At 27.8% G+C, this 18,801-nt stretch overlaps 1 protein-coding gene across 1 annotated transcript in view; it reads right to left on the reverse strand.

Annotated features, from left to right (window-relative positions):
• Nucleotides 1–18,801, reverse strand: part of LOC129963356 (zinc finger SWIM domain-containing protein 5-like) — a 98,729-nt gene that overhangs the window by 8,117 nt on the left and 71,811 nt on the right. The window contains exons 2-13 of the mRNA XM_056077685.1: nt 12,045–12,153; nt 9,306–9,433; nt 8,681–8,824; nt 7,801–7,949; nt 6,252–6,402; nt 5,938–6,141; nt 5,347–5,559; nt 4,906–5,058; nt 3,075–3,230; nt 2,693–2,986; nt 1,738–1,873; nt 420–577 (exon numbers count right to left, since the gene is read on the reverse strand). Of these exons, the coding sequence (XP_055933660.1) occupies nt 420–577; nt 1,738–1,873; nt 2,693–2,986; nt 3,075–3,230; nt 4,906–5,058; nt 5,347–5,559; nt 5,938–6,141; nt 6,252–6,402; nt 7,801–7,949; nt 8,681–8,824; nt 9,306–9,433; nt 12,045–12,153 (1,995 nt within the window). The remainder of the gene's footprint in view (nt 1–419; nt 578–1,737; nt 1,874–2,692; nt 2,987–3,074; nt 3,231–4,905; nt 5,059–5,346; nt 5,560–5,937; nt 6,142–6,251; nt 6,403–7,800; nt 7,950–8,680; nt 8,825–9,305; nt 9,434–12,044; nt 12,154–18,801) is intronic.

Consider the following 18,801-nt stretch of genomic DNA (forward strand, 5'->3'; position numbering starts at 1 on the left):
GAAAAAATATTATTCACATAAATATAAAAGTAAACCAACATCTATATGATATAATTAAGATTAGTTGAAAATAAATTACAGCTTTTATTGATGCTTATAATTGAAATAATAACAAATAATCTTAAAATAAAAATCATATTTATCCAACCGAGACAGTTTTAAACTAAAAGAATTTTTTATAACTTATAAATTTAGAAAAGATAAATATGTCATAGAAAAACTACTAGAAATATATATTCATAAATACAAATTAAATAAACTTGGATAATCTACCAGATATATATAGGAGCACAACATTGGTGAATAAACCTTATGAATGAGTTTTTAATAATAAACATAGTGTTTCAAATATATAGAATCAATAGATTTTTTTTCCTTTTTCTTAATATTCATATAAAATTAATTCAATAGTTGCATACTTTTGGCAGCTGAGAGCATAGTAGAGGCTAAGGCACACTGTTGAACTTCAATGTGCCCTAAAGTAAACCACCTAGGATAACGAGTAAGAACGGAAGAATTCATTGCAGGATTTATTGCTACTTCTTCGTTATCATCATGCTCCTCTAAAATCGGTAGCCTGAAAATAAAATACAATAATTTAAGATATCATTCACACACTTTAGTTTTAAAAGATGAATTTTAAAAACGGTTTTCAAAGTATAGAATATGTTTGCATTTAATTATTCTTAGAGAGGGGAGGAGTTGCATAGATATTTATTTGGTAACAATTTTTTAAATACCTTTCATTCATGTTTAAAGACATTTAAGAGTTTTCAATGCAAATACTACCTAATTAAATTGCATAGAAAAAGAAACCACACAATAGACAGGAATTAAATTTCATCCCCAGAAGTAAAAATAGCATGAAAAATGGTTTGTTAATCACAAATATTGATGCCAGTTTATTACACATAATTATTTTTATCAGCAAAAGATGTTAAAGAAAGTAAAACTAATGATTAAAAAAAAAAGAGTATGTCATGAAATAGAAGTCAAGATGACAGGGCTTACATAAGTATATTAGGAACGTTTGATAAATAATTTGTTAGGATCAAATAATCAAATACTTTTTTTTTTTAATTTAAGAAAAGATAAATATACACTTCTCCAAGCTAACAACTTTTTTTAAATCAATAAATGATTATTAACTAAAGACAGAAAGCTCCTTGATTCACTATATTAGCTAAAAAGCATCCACAAAAAGAATAAGTCAAAACTGAAAACCAAGAAGTATGTTTCGTTTCACCTCAAATGTCTGTCATGCTTAAAATGTTACTTTTCAACAGTCTGTGATATCAAATAATTTAACATTGAGATTCTAAACAAAATGGTTCAAGCAAGTATTGCATCTTATACATAGTTCAAATCAGATCGCCTCCCCCCCCCTCCCATCCCAAACTGAGCAATCAAATTACTAAAAAAGAGACAATCATATATCATGTAAAAGTTTCAATCAGCTAAATTATGTTTTTTCATTTTAAAATAAATTACTTTTATACAAACAATGATATTAATCTTTGAATTTAGTGGACATTTTAGCCCCTAATTTTAACATGCTTCATTTCTTCCCCACTTTGTTCTATATGTTAATAACAAACAGGAGAAAGGCAGCTGCTATTATTTTCATTCCTTACGCTTCACATACAAAAAGTTGAACATATCAGCAGATATGACATTTAAAAATAGATTCCAAAAATAGAAGAAGAACAGTATAAAGATTAAATTCATCCAAAATACCTCATCGCACGAAGGCCAACACTGTAAGCTAATTCAGAATCATATGGAAGCAGGGCAGTGAATAAATATTTTGCAAAAGTGTGCATGGGCACACTTTCAGGATGAATACCACAACCTAAGCCACTAAATGGGCCTCCTAAAAGAGCAAAGTAATTGCATTAATAATTTTTTTTATACATTCACAAGAGAAAAAAAAGCATTCATGTCAATTTTTTTTTATCATATATAATTCTTATAAAAAATATTCACATTTATATAATTTGATAATATATGTATTTTTTAATTCTAATCATTCTGTGAAATGCATGGTTTAGAGAAATATATATCATGAAAAAATCAAATATATAATCATTTATTTTGAAATTTATCTTCTTTTTTTTACTTTTCTGATAATTCTAAAGTTACATCCAAAACTAATAAAATCACAATATTACAGTTTAAAGACAGCATTCAGAAATTAGGAAGTCAGAAATAAAATCAGATTTACTGATTCTTTTTGATTAATTTAAAAAGCAACAATTGAAATGGTTTTTAAATATGAAATAAAAATTAAGATCTGTTAAATCACGTTTAAAAAATAAATCAGAAATCAGTTTTTTATTTGAAGAAATCAAAAACACTTGCAGTATTCAGCAACAATTATAAATCCAAATGAAAACAACAAAATTTCTTTCTGATCATTCTATAAGGCGTCAAAAATAACACGAATTTGTAACATAAAAAAATACATCTATACTTCTGTTCATCCACTATCAACAATTCTTAATGATCAGATGCAAATATAAATTCTTCATAATTCTTAAAAATTAGGGAATAATTTAAAAAAAATTCTTTTTAGTATAATAAATGATTATCAATCACTTGATGAAATGATTATCAAGTGGCTGTTACAACAATCTATAGTAACTCATGTTTATAAAATGAAATTTTAAAATACAAAATAAGTTAAATTTACCTTCAAGTAAAAGCATAGCTTGCTTTCTGAGAACCGCAACTAAAGTTCCATCCAATTCAATATCATGTAATTTCTGGATAAGTCGATCCTCATGCTTGCATGCCTTTTCTTGTGCATACAGACCAAGAGGCATTACTCTTTGTTGCCCAAGACCAATGAGAGCAGCTTCAACAGCCAGTGATAAAAAAGTTTCGCTTCTGTCTCTGCTACCAGGCACTGGCACATGATGATACCTGGGCCTTTCCCTTGGAGTTAGATTACCTTCATCATTGGATGAGCTTATCACACTTGTATCTAAGAGAATAAAAATATGTATAAGTATGAATCAAATATTACATGTATTTAGAAAGAAGTAAAACAAAGAATTTTAAAACCACATTACCATAATATTGATCAAATGATTTGGTTTCAGGTATTAAAGAGGATTCAGCTAATGTATCAAAAAGAGCTCCAATAGGATCCAAAGGATGCCCAATCCATCCTTCTTGATTATAATGCAATGGATTGCTAGTTATCCCTGAACTTGAACAAGGGGCAACTAAAACAAAAAACAAAAAATAATTTTAAAAAACTTTGAATAGCATATTAAAAGGTGCCAAGACATGTTTTTAAAGAATTTCTCTTAAAAACTTTAGCGATTTTAATGTAGAGTATAATAAATTTTTTGGAAACAGTTATTAATTCATATCATTTGAAATCAGTATAATATTATTATATTTAACATATTTACATCTTATAGAAGGAAAAAAATTACATTAGATTTATTGCATAGCAACTGAATAAATTATTTGATCAAATGAAATAAGATATTTATGAAATTTTCTTTTCAAAATTTCTCATAAAATGCTGCAAGCATAACAAATAAAACCATTATTACTTTTTTAAATATTTCATATTATAAACAGAAATGCTGCTCCCCAACCATGCCATGTAGTAAAAAAAAATGTAATTTGAAAATAATAATATCTGGTCACTCTCATTACAGGAAATGAATAAAATATCACAACATCCCAGATAAATTTTTTCCCCCTGAAATTTTGATAATACATGTCTCACATTGTTGTTTTTCAAAACAGTCTTGTCAATTTATTTGAAATATTCTGAATGATTTTGTCTTGAAGTTTGATTCAAAATTTTTTAATATAAAACCAATATATGGCAACCATATACTGAGATATCTTTGAAGAATAAACCCAATGAATTTTCAGGAACTATTCAGGTATTATACAGCAATAGCCTGATTTAACTCAGGTGTTGATCAGAGCCCATAAATCTGGCCAGTTTAAATTAAACTTTTCTTATTTGATTTGATCAAAAAAATTATTTTCAAAAAATGAATTTAAAAATGTAAGATATATTCTCATATATCTTATGTTCCCAATGCTGGTCTCTCATTATTTTGACCTAATCTGCCAAATGAAAGAAAGTAATGAAACAGCTCATGTTGAACACACTGCAGCAACCTTGTCCTATCTCTTACTATTTGTAAGTTATGGTTGATAAAATAAATATGTTATTATTGAGAATAAGTCCTTATTTAAAAAGGCTTTAATAGACCTACACATAAAATAAGATATTTTGAAAAAGATGAGAACATCCTGTAAGATGACACCATTTCCATCAGGATGCCTCGATTTAAAGCCGAGCTACAAGTGTTGAAACTTCAGCAAAATGCAAAATTAAATTGTAGTAAAAATTTTTAATATTGAAAACTGCAATACCAATATAGCTATAGTCAGTCAAATCTAGTAAAAAATCTTGTCCAATCCATGAACTTTTGAATAAGACAGTAAAAAACATTTTTTTTCAGATTGATGCCACCTGTCTCTGAGTTCATCAAATTTAAAAGAGGTATATTCCAATTTTTAAACTAATGCAATAAAGCATTGCAAATAAAAATTTATACTTTTGTGTTAATAAAGGAAATCTAAAAGAAATACATGCCAAACTATTAAGCCTACCTACAGTACATTTCGCAGACAACAGAATTAAACCAATTATATTCATATAAGAGTATTAAGACAATTTATTAATACAGAGCTTTTGGAAAATCTAATAATTTACTTTCAAACATAATTTATTATACTTATTTGTATACAAGAATTTTGATTCTAAAAATATAACAAAAAAAGATTTTTATAAAGAATATAATTGAATCTTAGCATTGATAATACATATATTTTAATAAAAATCTAAACAAAAACAGATCATACCACCCCTATCTTGTTCAGCTTGCCAACGGCATTGCCAATCTCTCTGTTGACGTTTCATTGTTCGAACGATGGCGACAGCTAATCGTAAAGCTTCTGGCTGGTACCCATGAGATCTTAATGCTTCCACTCGAGCGCATGCTGTTGGGATATGTTCTAACGAAAACAGTTAAAAAATACAGTTTAAAATAAGAAATGTTTGAATAATTCTGAATCATGACAAAATAGAGTAACCTGAAAATTCATAGTTTCATTTGCTTCAGTGTTTCATTTAAATATATATTCAAATTTTTTATAAAAGAAAATTTAAGGTTTTACAAAAATGAGCTCAAAAATAAACTCTAAAGAACTTTTTGACTATCATATTTTAAAATTTTTATATCAATTTTTAATAAAACCAATATTAAACTAAACTCCTGACAAACTCCTTAAAATTTTATTTACCTGGCCACAGGGGATATCCCTGAGAATTGAAGGCCCCTTTTACTGGAGTTTCACTGTTTAAATTAAGGCTATCATTATTTAAAATGAATTTCAGGTGAGGATCATTCCAGCATAAATTGCAGGCTTCAAGCGCTCGATGGAATATAGTTCTTAATTGTGAAGTACCTGGCCGATGATGCCCAGATGAAGACAGTGATCGTTCTTTGGGTCGATCTATAAGTGAAAAAAATTAAACTTGCTATTATATATATATATATATATATATATACATATATATATATATATATATATATATATATTCAAACCACCTAGTTTAAAATCATCTTAAAATGCTAAGGATATTTTAATTCAATGGACATACTCATTTCATTCAAACATAACAATAAGATTATTCTATAATTGATAATATTATTCAATAAAAATTTTATAATTAAGCTAAATAAAAACTTAATAATTAATTCAGAAAGGAACTAGAAAGGAACAATACTTGCTGAAATGTATGGGAATGCTAAAATAAGCTTTCTTTTAGAAATAAAATTTCTGAAAGAAAAATTTAAGTGATAGCAGAATAAAATACAAATAATTTATTACCATTATCTTCATCAGAGGAATCCGATGATGTGTCATCAACTAAAAGCCTTCTTCGACTGTTATTGTTCCCCCTCATAGGCCTAAAATCAGCATCTTCTAGGGGACACACATGCATACTAGCCCATTTTTCCAAGTATGTTTTCCAGTGTGCTCTTTCCGTGGCAGTACAGTGTGGATTCAGGACTATACACACCCACAATGCACCTATAAATTGCATATATATCAGTGTTTCAGATTTGCAATTCAAATATTGACATAAACAAAAATGTTATTTCTTAAATGAAATAAAATGCTTTAAGCATCTCTATGCTTACCTAACTGGTCCCATAACTGTCGACATTTATCTGTCATAGGTGTGCCCTGAGAGTGCCAGATAACTAGCCTTGGATCTGCTAGGAACTGTTCTGTAATTAGCCGCAACATTCTGCCACCATTCGAGTCCTTTGCTCGCAACATTTCCTTGACCTTTGAAACAAAAATTCAATTAATTAAGAGAAATTTTTTTAATAATGATAATCCATGCTTAATTATATCTATAGATTATACATTTATGAAAAACATATGTATACTAGGTATATGCCAATTACTAATAAATTTCTTTGCTTGATGGCACTGGAAGCAAGGGTTAGTTCAGTCTCAATTTTATATTAATTTGTTGATAGGAAACCATTCGTCCTGCCAAAATGCCAATGATGTGTAACCAATTTTTGAGTTAGCATGATATTGTGTTGGTATAGTAAGGTAATTTCAGATAAAATAAAGAGCATGTGCGACACATATTGTTTTTCTTGTTCATTCAAAAGAAAAACATGAGTGTATATTGATTTTAAGTGATTCAAAAAGTTTCATTCCACACCTCTGAATTTGGTACATTTAGAAAAGTGTGGTGTACGATCTAAAGTCAGCTAAAACAATTAATATTGTTCACCATCAACAACAATTGATCAATTTGAACCATGCATTGATTCAAAAAGATTCCAGATTGGGCAGCAAGAAATGGAAAAATGATTTTATAGCAAAACAACACCTTATCCCATGCAATAAAAGACTTAAGCATTTCTGTACACAGGTGGAAATCCTTGCTCTACCTGTTATATATTCACCAACTTTGCTCCTTGGAGAACCACATTTTCATCAATGTCTCACCCATTTTCTCAGCAGCATTTCAACTACAATTATATGAAAAAAATAGCTTGCTGATTGGATAGCCACAAAATATGAATGACTTTTCTAGGGTGCATTCATTATTTGAAGGACAAATGGACAAAATGTATATTTATCACGGATATGCAATTTGAGTAAAGCATTTTTTTTCAATGATTTTCCATCAGAAATATTAAAAATTATTAAATAACACACCTAGTAATTAGTGATGTGTATTAAATATGGCAACTTTTGGACATTAAAAAAGAGCATTAAGACTTCCCCTCTTTATATAGCAATGAATGCATAGTAAACAAATAATAATAATAATAATAAAAAATTAAATAAACTTCCATTAAAAAACAAAATTTTTTAATTTGAATTATTTTTTATACTTTAATTTACTATTCATTATTATAAATATGATGGTGACTAGAAATCATTTTTTGTAAATTCATAACTAACTAGTGACATTGTTTTGGAACCATTCATCAATCAAGTTATGAAAATATTAAATTAATGTACAGTCATTAAGAGCACAAAAATATATGAAATCTCAAAACTCCAGCACAAAAGGGAGGAAGTGAAAAAACTGATTGCAATATATAATTATAAAGTAGTCAATAAGAGTATATAAAAACATTTTCATTAACAAATATTCAACCAAATTTTACAAAATAGTAATTGAATATCAACTGTCCTTGTAACTAAAATACATACTTTAGAAAAAAGGCAGTTGAGCTGTTTGTTAGCGCTGTAGTAGCTTCCCTGAGACAGATATGTACGAACTTGTTCTCCAACTTGTTCTTCGTCAAGATGCCAGCTATGTTCTTCATCGGCCGGAGCTCCTGCTGTTGGATCAGGAGCTCCTATGAATTAAAAAACAAACAAACATTAATATAAAATTTCCTCAGTGAATAATTCAATATATAATAGAATAGGAAAAGACAAAAGATAACAATGGAAGTTTTTATTAGGAATGTTTAAAAGAAATTTTTGAACAAAAACAAATAAATAACTCTCCATGAAACAAATTATTCAAACATTATTAAATATTAGCACTAAGGCAATTCAAATTTTAAAAAGCAATAGAAATCTTAATATACCGTTTAGTGCTAGTTTTTTTAAAAAATAATTTATACATAAATGAAGTACACAAAATTCTTTTTAAATTAAAAATTGGAAGACAATACTGTCTTCACTGCTTTTGTCCACTAATATGTTCTACCCACTAGACATCTACAACTAGGTCAAACATTAGTTCATAAATGATCTGATGAACAATATCTGTTATATTGAATTTTAATGAAATACAAAATTTGCATACTTATTATTAATCTATGTGTATTTGAAGAAATTAGTCAATATTTATTCTGTAAGAATTATTCAAATTTATATTACAATTGTTATAGGATTTTGGTACTGGTTATACAAAAAAGGAATCAATAGCTAAAATAAATATTTCACAGATGTACATAAAGAATAAAAATAATGAAGCACAAAATTTAAAAATGAATATAAATTATATGAATATAAATTAATATATCTTAAATGGATTAATGGATTCTTAACATGAAGATTAATAAAGCTAAAAATATACCGGCAATCCTGTTAATAAGCGATTTAGTTTGAAGAATATCATCTGCCAATCTTTGTGCAGTTGGTAGAACTTCAGTATGATGTTCAGCAATGAGGTATTGAACCAGCTTTTGTAATTGTTGTCGATCCAGTTGCAGCAATGTTTCTATTGGAAATGAGATAACAATTACAAACTATATAAAAACATATAAATTCTTGCAAAGCTTTAGTTTCACAAACTCCAAATGAATAAAAAATATTTGTTTATTAAACTGAAAAATAATTTCTCTGACTGTGAGTAACTGATTGGTAATGTTAGGGTGGTGATATATAGAAACCTAAAAAATTTCTAACAATTATGATTTCAGATGTAAATTTAGAAACTGAAAGGAGACAGGATATACAAAATGGCCAAGAAAAATGAATATATTGAAAGAAATTATTTTAATACAAAAAGATAAATATATTTTTTAAAAAATTCTAAGCTCAATCTTGGAAAAACAATTTTATCAGAAAATTAGACAGCATTTATATCTGTAAGTTAATCATCATCATTCTTTTAAATAGTAAAAATAAATTTCATACAGTAAATAGCAAATGTTAATAGCTCTTTTACAATAAATATACAGCATAAAAACAAAGTTTACCTGAAATTGGTACTCTGAGCCTGACACTGTCAGCATTTCTAATTCTATAAAGGGCTAAAGCTACTACATGTTGGCACCAAAATATGTCTTTAGTGTCACATGTACAGGTAACAGAAGTTATTTTACACCTACAAGAAAAAATATATATTTTGTCAGTGACAGGAAAAAAAAAATTATCACACCAATATAGAATAAAATGCATATTTCATGTCTCAAAAACTACAACAAATTACTTTTCATAATTATATTTATTATTCCTTAAATATGTATCTCCAAATATTTTGAAATAAATAATAACCAAAATATAAAACATCAACACAATTTTTAAAATTATGTAAGATTGCTTTTCTTCACATGAAGTAATGGTTTAATATTTACTCTACTTTGGATATAAAGAAATATATTTTAGCAAAATGTATAAAAAATATTGCTATAAAACAAAATCGTTTTTTCTAAATATATTTTATTTTTTCCTTTTGTTTTTAAAACCATGATCAGCAATTTATAAAAATGGTATTTTCCCCCCTCAATTAACAATTAAAATTTCTTAAACTGATTTAAAATTGTCATATAAAAAATAAAAGACAACTGAGTATTAATTATAAAGTATTTTTAACATAAAATTTATCACAAAATAAAGATAATATAACAACATTTAAGATATTCAAATCTTCAAGGGTGGAAAAAAATAGTAATGACAGAAGTAGTTTCTAATGGAATTTCCAATAATAATGAAATGATTTCATAACAATATTTTGCATTCTCAAAATTACTATAATTTTACATCATTACTTTTTATTTAACACTGCTACCATATCAAACAAGATAAATTATCAAAAAAATGTTAAAAATAAGCTTTATATAGTTAATAAATTATTGCAAAGACCACTTTAAAAAAATTGCAACTTTGTATATAAACTAATTAAATATCTGAACATTCTGATTTCATTTCTAGCAAATATGATTTTTAGTATTTCTTTATTCTTTTAATTAACTTTGAATAACTAGGATCACATGCATATTTTTATTCTAGTAATTTGTGAACAATGCTTATACTGTTGGGGCATTATGGACTACTTTCATGTCAAGGTTCTTTCATAACTACTCTACACAAATACATTTAAAAAACTGAGTATGTGCACAAAATCTTCGTTATTGCATCATGAAAATAATAGTAGATCAAATCATTCTTTGACATCTGTTTTATATTCAAATCTAATAAAATTTTAATCAATGGAATATTGGTTGGATCAATGAGAAATAATTGATGAGTATAATTTAACGTAAATTTGATGTGTTAACAGAAATAAAGATTTGAAAATTTTACTTAATTAACAAGACATTAACCACTGTTCTGATGAAAATTTAAAAACTTTAAATATCATTGATATAACTAAAAAGTTAATTTCTTTATTTCTTTCTTTTAAATTTTATAGTGATATAAAGATGATATTTATGCAACAATATGCTCCAAAATTAAGAATTTTTTTAAATTATAATTAATTTTTAAATAAAAATCAAATTAAAAATTTAAAAACCTCTTCAAATTAAGCACCTGCTATTTAAGTAGTAAATATATGCAAAATTTGGTTGTTCTATCATAAATCCTGTTCTGCACAGCATTTTCAAAAATATGCATGGTGCATTAAGTAATTTATTGATAATATGACAGCTTATAAACATTATAAATATCACAATTTCGACTTTATTTTACAATTTAGGAAAACACCATCAGTTTAGCTATTGTTTTGGATAGCAATTCCCAAAAAATTAATTTCACGAAATAAGTAGCAACTGGAGGGAATTTTTTTTTAATTATTATAAAAGAAAATCAGATCATTATCTATTGCAGCAATAAATATAGATGGAGAAGAGATATTAAAACTATCTTACATTATAATATTTTGATTAATTAAATATTTATTATAATTATTTTGCTATTTATATGATAAATATGATTGTATTTATCTTATTTTTTTTTAATAAAGAGCAAAATTATAGATATTTTGTACTTTCTGAAAGTAATTTTCAATCTAAAGTAAATATTCTGCAAAAATGATGTGAGCTAGCATACTAAATAAAAATGCTTATAAAATTATAAAATATATTCTGGTGTCCTGTGAGAAATCAAGATTATCCAGATTGTCAGGGCCACACATTTTAAGATTAGTGATATAAATAAGGCAATCAATTTTTATATAAATCAACTTAAAATCTAAAAGTAGATTAGTTTTCTGTTACATAAATGGAGCCATTATATAAGCTAATAGAAAAATAAAACTATGACTTTAATTTTAAAAAATTGGCAACACATTTAATAATGCTTCATTTTGCAAAGAATTTAACTTTCTTCAAAACTAATGATAGTAAAAAACATATTTTTGTAATTATAATTCAAGAAAATATATTCTTAAATTGCTTCTTAAATCCTTATAATAAGCACTGAACACATGAAACTGTTTTTTCCATTTATTGGACAAAATTTACAATTTATAATGCATAAGGAAAATAGAGTTTTTTGTAATATTTTCATTAACATCTACAGAAATATATATTATGAACAAATAATAGAGTAGGATTTTCTAGAAATCTAAAAAATATATAATTCTTTATTCAATAATACAAAATTTTGAAATGTAAATGGTATCTTGGAAATATAATATCATCCATAAAATAGCATTCAGGTAAAATAATGAAGACTAATAAAATAATGTTATATGAATTAAGCAGTACAATTACCTATCAAATGTTATGGAAACCCGACATCGCTTGTCATTTTCAGAGAAATTTGGATGTGTGTTATTATTAGAAGTCTTAGGTGCAGCTACAATGCCACTTAAATGGAAACCTGAAAGAAAACAGAAAAATTGACATACAAAATATAATGATGTATAATGCAAAATGTATATACACTTTTATTATATATTCTGTAACTATACGGATTTTTCATATAGACATCAATTTCTAAGTGAATATATTTTCTATTGCTTTTAATGCTGCTTAATATCTTGGGCGAGGATGAAGAAAGAGTTAAGATTAAATAAGACACAGGATTAGTTTAATTTCATAAAAATGAATGATTCATCCTGAAGTAACAGCAACATTATATTCAAACGGAATCTTGTAACTTGTAAAGACGAGAACAACACTCAAGTTAGCATGTTCTTTTTAATTTCCTCATATATCATTGAGGGAACACAAAACAGAAATCTTTTTTGATCAAGATAGATCAAATATTGAGTGATTCCTTAAGAGTATTTAAATATTAATAATAAATCGGAAATATTTTCGAGGGGGGAGGATGATTCCACATAATTTTTTGAAAGAGCTATTCTAAATTTTAAAAACAATATATGAGGTTTATGCTAATTTTATAAACATATTTAGTAGTCGCTCATATTTTATTCGCCCTCTAAAAGAAATTCTGCAGATTTAAATTTTGACCAATCTTGACAAAATTAATAAAAAAGTTTAGTTAAAAATTTAATCCCTCTATTTTTTACATATTTATTCATCATTCAGAAAAAAATATTACAAATTATATTTATAACATAAAATTCAATAAAACATTAATATATTCTTATTTATTAAATATTAGTTAAATCATATGAATTATCATTAAAGAAAAAATTATGCTGTGTGTGCGGCTTGATAAGATTTTAGGCATCCTCTGAATTGCAGTTTTAAAAGTAAAAAATCAAATAATCTAGTTGTTCTATGAATAAATTTTTCTAAAACAGCACATGTTTTAAAAATAATTTTAAAATTTTGTAACACGAATTTTAATCAAATCTTTTGGTTAAAAATCGTGTTACAAAATCAACCTTTAAAATTTTTTTGGATCTAATAGTTATATTAATGATTAAAAATAAAATTTAACACCGAGTGCTGTTATAATGATCTTCATAAAGAGTTATACTATGGAATGAAATGATCAAATCTTCTATAATCAGTGTAATTTCAGTTATAGTACGCCGAAAGATAAGAATCATAGAAGAGATGACATAGTACATGTACATGACATAGTACATGTACTTCTAACATGTACATAACATAGTACATGTTAGAAGTTCCGGTTTTATTAGCTTTTATTTTTAATAATGTATTTCTTTAAACTTTTTTTTTCCAACTGAACATGCATGGAAATTTTTACAAGCTCCCGTCTTAGATTCCTGAAGCTGCTTTGCAAACCATTGCTTTTACCTCTAAAATACATATATCTATTTATCATCAATTACATGGAGGAGAAAATTAATGTAAACAACCACTACTTAAATAATAAAAATTCCTTTTAATTCTATAAAACCATTTATAGCATTTTCTAAATTACAGAATCCATGAAACTGTAAACAATATAAATCAATCGTTTTAACGGCCTCTCCGAGTGCCAGTATCTACAGAGCTAAAAAAAACCAATAGCAACAACAACAACAAAAAATTGCCTAGTAGTAGTTGCTCCAGCAGGAGAGCTGAGGCACACAAAGAAATTACCCGCTAACTTTGCCCTCTAGTCCATGGGAGGCGTGGGAAAAGCGGTCTAGACTTGCCCCGCCGCAAGACAACACCAGACGACCTTACCTTGCAACATTCTACCGCAAGTGTATTTTATACGGAGAAAAGAAACGAGCAACTCTCTTTCTTTGTACGCCCCCTCTTTTTTATACATAACTGGCCCGACGCAAAGAGTGTATCAAAGCGTTCTCCTTCTTCCCCAACCATCGTTCAAATTACACTACTTGGAAACCAGATTTACAGTGGCGTCAGGAAAGCGAAGTGCCTGCCATCTTAATGGTTATAGGTAGACGGGAAAAGTAAGACGAAGAATCACTGTTTGCTACAGAAATTTCCAGATAGGCACTACTGAATCTCAGCAAACAGACAGCTGGAACATTTATTTTGAACTAAGGAGTGAATGATTTTTAATTTTTTTAACTTTATTCTTTTGATTATATTACAATTTTCTTATGTAATAAAACTGAAAAATTAGTTCAAAATAAGACCACCGCATTCTCATACTAATGTAATAAGCTTCGATTCCGTGTGAGGTTATTATAGGAGTAGTTGAAGGTTTAAAGATTTTCAATGTTATTTCAGAGTCCGCAGCTTTAACAAGAACTTTATTCCGATCAGATTACTTGCAGTTGAAGTAGCTATCGACTTTTATCCCATGCAGTTTAATACCAATTGCGATTTCTTTCAAGTAAAATAAAAGAGTGTCCTATTAAATAACGCAAACATATATTCTTATCCTTCAAACCATTAATTACGACGATCTATTTACAGGTGGTTATAATTAAAAGACTGTAAAAGAAAAACTACTTAGAATATGTTGAAGAAATTTGGTATATGTTATATTTACAAATGGGAAAATGAATTACACAATAAAAAAAAATTGTTCAATTTTTTGTCATAGGAGGCGCTTTTTAATTACAATATTTTATATGTTGTAATTATAACATTTTTCTTTGTTAAAATATGAAATGCGTAATGTGTTACAATATTTGTTCAATATGGGATTCTTCAAGTCCTATCAAATGCTGTGGACGCAAGCCAGCGTGATCCACAGTAGCACCTAATGTTTCCTGCTGAATTTCTAGGACGACATGTCTAGAAATGCTGCTTTTTAAAGCAACAACAGAGTTAGGTTTTCCTTGTAGACGCAATTTTTTAAATATCCTCACAGCCAGAAATCGCAAGGATTAATATCAGGTGAACGAAGTGGCCACGCATTTTGGAAACATCTGCTAACCATACGATCCTCACTAAAAGTTCACAGGAGGTGGTGCTCCATCTTGCATGAATATTGTTGAATCGAGGCAGTTTCTGTCTTGCAAAGCAGGTATCACATTACTTTCTAAAATTTGAGTGTAACTAGTGCCTGTTACGGTGCAGCAAACTAGCCCTGCTGGTGTAAGATTTTCAAAAAAAAAAAAAAAATTTAGAGCAATAATAAAGTCAGCAGTCATACCACACCAAACCGTAACAAACGTTGAATGCAAGGGTTTCCCAAAAACAGTATGCGGGTTGGATGAGCCTCATATCCTAAAGTTACGAGAATTGATTTGTCCAGATAAAGTAAAATGCGCTTCATCAGTCCACAAAATCTTTGGAATCCATGATTCGTCTTCGTCAATTTTGGCAAGAATGAAGTTGGCAAAATCAATTCTTTATTGTGGATCGCCTGGTTGCAAGTGCTCAACATTTTAATTTTATACGGATAGCTTCTTAAAATGTAACGCAATACTTTGCATACGGTCAGTCATGGTTTTGATAGAGTCCTTGCTATACTTCTAGCGCTTACAGGTCGCCGATCCACTAACCCTGAACCAATTGCTTCCCTAATCTCTTCCACAACTTCCTGATTCACAGATCTTCTTCCTCTAGTTTCAGGGAACACTCCGAGCACTATAATACACTAAATTTGAAGCACTCTCCTGTAGCTTCAAATTTATTAATAATTTTCTTTAAGCCATTCACAAACATCGGTCCTTTTCTCAACTCTTTAAGACGGAGATATTCTTTCAAAGCAGCACTAATTGCTATCTTTTTTTTAATAACAAGTTACGTTCTACCTTAACAAAGTCATGACTATAATTTAAAGATACATGGCTTTTATCCTAATAATGATTTTAAAATTGAAGTGATATTCATTTTGACATAGTACAGAGCAAAAGCAATATTTTAATAATTTACAGCGCCATCTATTGCAAAAAAAATGAATAAAAATTTTTTATTGTGTAATTCATTTCCCCTTGATGTAAATATAACATATACCAAATTTCTTCAACATACTCCAAGTAGTTTTTATTTTATAGCCCTTCAAACACTTGCACTTTAACTATAACCACCCTGTGCTATTTTCACAATTACACCAATTTAAAGAAGAGAATAAGGCGTATTCGTAAAAGAAAATGCAAAGGTAATATTTTTCACTGTATAATTGAATGTGTGTGCGAGGGGGGGGGGATAGAAAATGAAATTAGTCCGTGTTAACGTGGCACGCATAGAGCACGCCGCGTCAATGTAATTCTTGAATCTACTGGATATCCTTTTGGAGGAAAAAGAAAAGATATATATATGACTTTCACAGATATGCTTGGCAAGTGATAAAAATAATTGGCGATTCGAATTTCACTATTAGATTCAAGTCCAACCCAAACTGTTAGAATCAAGAGACAGACAACACAGAACTACACAGATTTTTTTTTATTTTAAATAAATAAAAAATTAATGTAGTAACAGTATTTTTAATTAAATAGATAAAATATCGTTGCAGTAAGAAATTCCTATAAACTGTCTCAGTTTTAAATTTCCTTTCAATACTGCAATACAGAAAGAAAAGAATAAATAAAAATATTAATGTTAGTGGTATAATTCATGCTGGAATGTTTTGATCTCATTTAAACCAGAAGTCATACCGAAAAGTTTAATGTTTTTTTGAAAATAAAACCCATAAATGCAGAGGATATTTAAATGAACATTTATTCAAAATGTTATTAAACAAGTAATAAATGTAAATCTTAAGAAGAAAAATTCCTAATTAAAAACTTGCACAAAATTAGAGTTAATTAATAGGTCCACATTAATAATTTCCGTTGCAAGGGGGATGAATTTTCATTATTGTACACAAACTGAAAATTTTCTACTGTGAATCAAAAAAGCATGGTCTATATTAAACACTAATCGCCTTTGGCGATCAACTGCTTCCCAGGAGATTTATTGGTTATATTTAATTTCAATTAGATTGCTTAGACGTCATTTCATGTCCAAATTGTCAAGACATTAAAACCTTGTTATTTTAATTATCTTATATCGGCTATGTCTATTGCGTACATGAACTTTTCTAATGGAGATTAATTCCAGACATCATAGCCTTTTTGAAAATAAATATCTGATTCATCTAACTTCTAAATTTAGCGAAAGTGTAACTTCACGTAGATATTAATCATTCTTCTTGAGTTTTCAACAACAGTGGAAAATTATAGCAAATATTTGATGAAACAGTGAAAATTATTTGGATACCATTCACAATAATGAAATTATTGTTGCGAAATATACTTAAAATATATTTAAAAGTTAATTAAATCTAAACTAAAGACTTTTTTTCTTCTTTTACGTAGTTAAATTGGTCTTATTGAAAAGAAATTTTTTGGACTTAACGGTATAAAAATCCTTTTTGTGCAGGGATATTTTCAGAAATTACAGTGGAAAAACATCAAAGACCAGCTTAATTTTTTTATTAATTGAAATTTCAAAAATCGCTCCGAGGTAAGGTTCCCACCTTTCAAAGCATATCAGCGCCAGATTTGGTAGTACTGGCCTGTAGAGTACCAGCACACAAACTAAAAAGAAGATATTCTCATTGGTTTCATAAAAATACGTTTTTGTCTTTATAAGACAAAAATCGGGCATAAAATGCCAATTAAATAAAACTTTTCAAATAAGTTACCATTGTTTGTATTAATATATGCATTTATTAGTATTCTTCATTCATGTGAATAGTTTAATATTTTTAAACCATTCTAAGATGTAAAAGAGCAGATTTCTCAAAAGAATGTACAAATTTCTACTAAATAGTGGATGAATAATAATATTGGATTTTTATTTAATAATAAAAGCGAATCGAAGATTTATAAATACAATTCCTTAAGAAATAATTTTAAAATAAAGATGATATATTCTATAGCTATCTATTCAGTGGAAATTAATTATACGTTTTATAATACAGTTTTTTCTCTTAAAATAAATAAGAGAAAAACAGAACGCAAAGAAATATTCAGTACAATAAAAGATATTGAAATTACACTGATTGTTGTTCTTCTAATATTGATTGGCAGAAAAAAAAAAAAAAAAACGAAATGTAAATCGTGTATGAGTAAATAAGTTTCCTTCAAATACTATTATATTTAATACAGACCACCAAATTTCTAAAAAAATAATCTTTATTTTTTAGCATTTCTTTAATGATCACAGAACATTGAAAGGACAGGAAATTTAGTCTTTTCTTAATTCCTAATTAAAAAAAAAAATCAAACAAATCCCAGCTTTATGCTTTAAAAAAAATTGATGAAAATTCCGAAACAAGGATGCAATTTATTATCAACTTAAGACTGGGTCAAAATGAGTTGAGAAATATTTTTAGAAAGCACAAGTGAAAAAAAAATATATAATAAGGCAATGGATGGTTGGTATTATACACTTGTTTCCATCTACGACTTCGTCATATAAAAATCAATTAATATAAAATTGGAAGAAAAAAAAAACTTCCATTTTGGAAGAGAGGGATGAGTTTGGAACAAAAGCAGCTCTGCCGCATCAGTTTGTCCAGTACCAAATTTTAAGTGGGGTCCACGAGATGCTGTTCATATACATATAGTCAGGTCTACGTCCAGGGGAGAGTCTAATATCGATTCGGATGTAGGTTGCCAGAATGCGAGGGGTTCACGTTAATGAGAAAGAATCACTTGTAGCCGACAGCCCGTAGCGGTGTGGGAAC

Source organism: Argiope bruennichi, chromosome 3, assembly GCF_947563725.1.
Source record: "Argiope bruennichi chromosome 3, qqArgBrue1.1, whole genome shotgun sequence".
Taxonomy (NCBI): domain Eukaryota; kingdom Metazoa; phylum Arthropoda; class Arachnida; order Araneae; family Araneidae; genus Argiope; species Argiope bruennichi.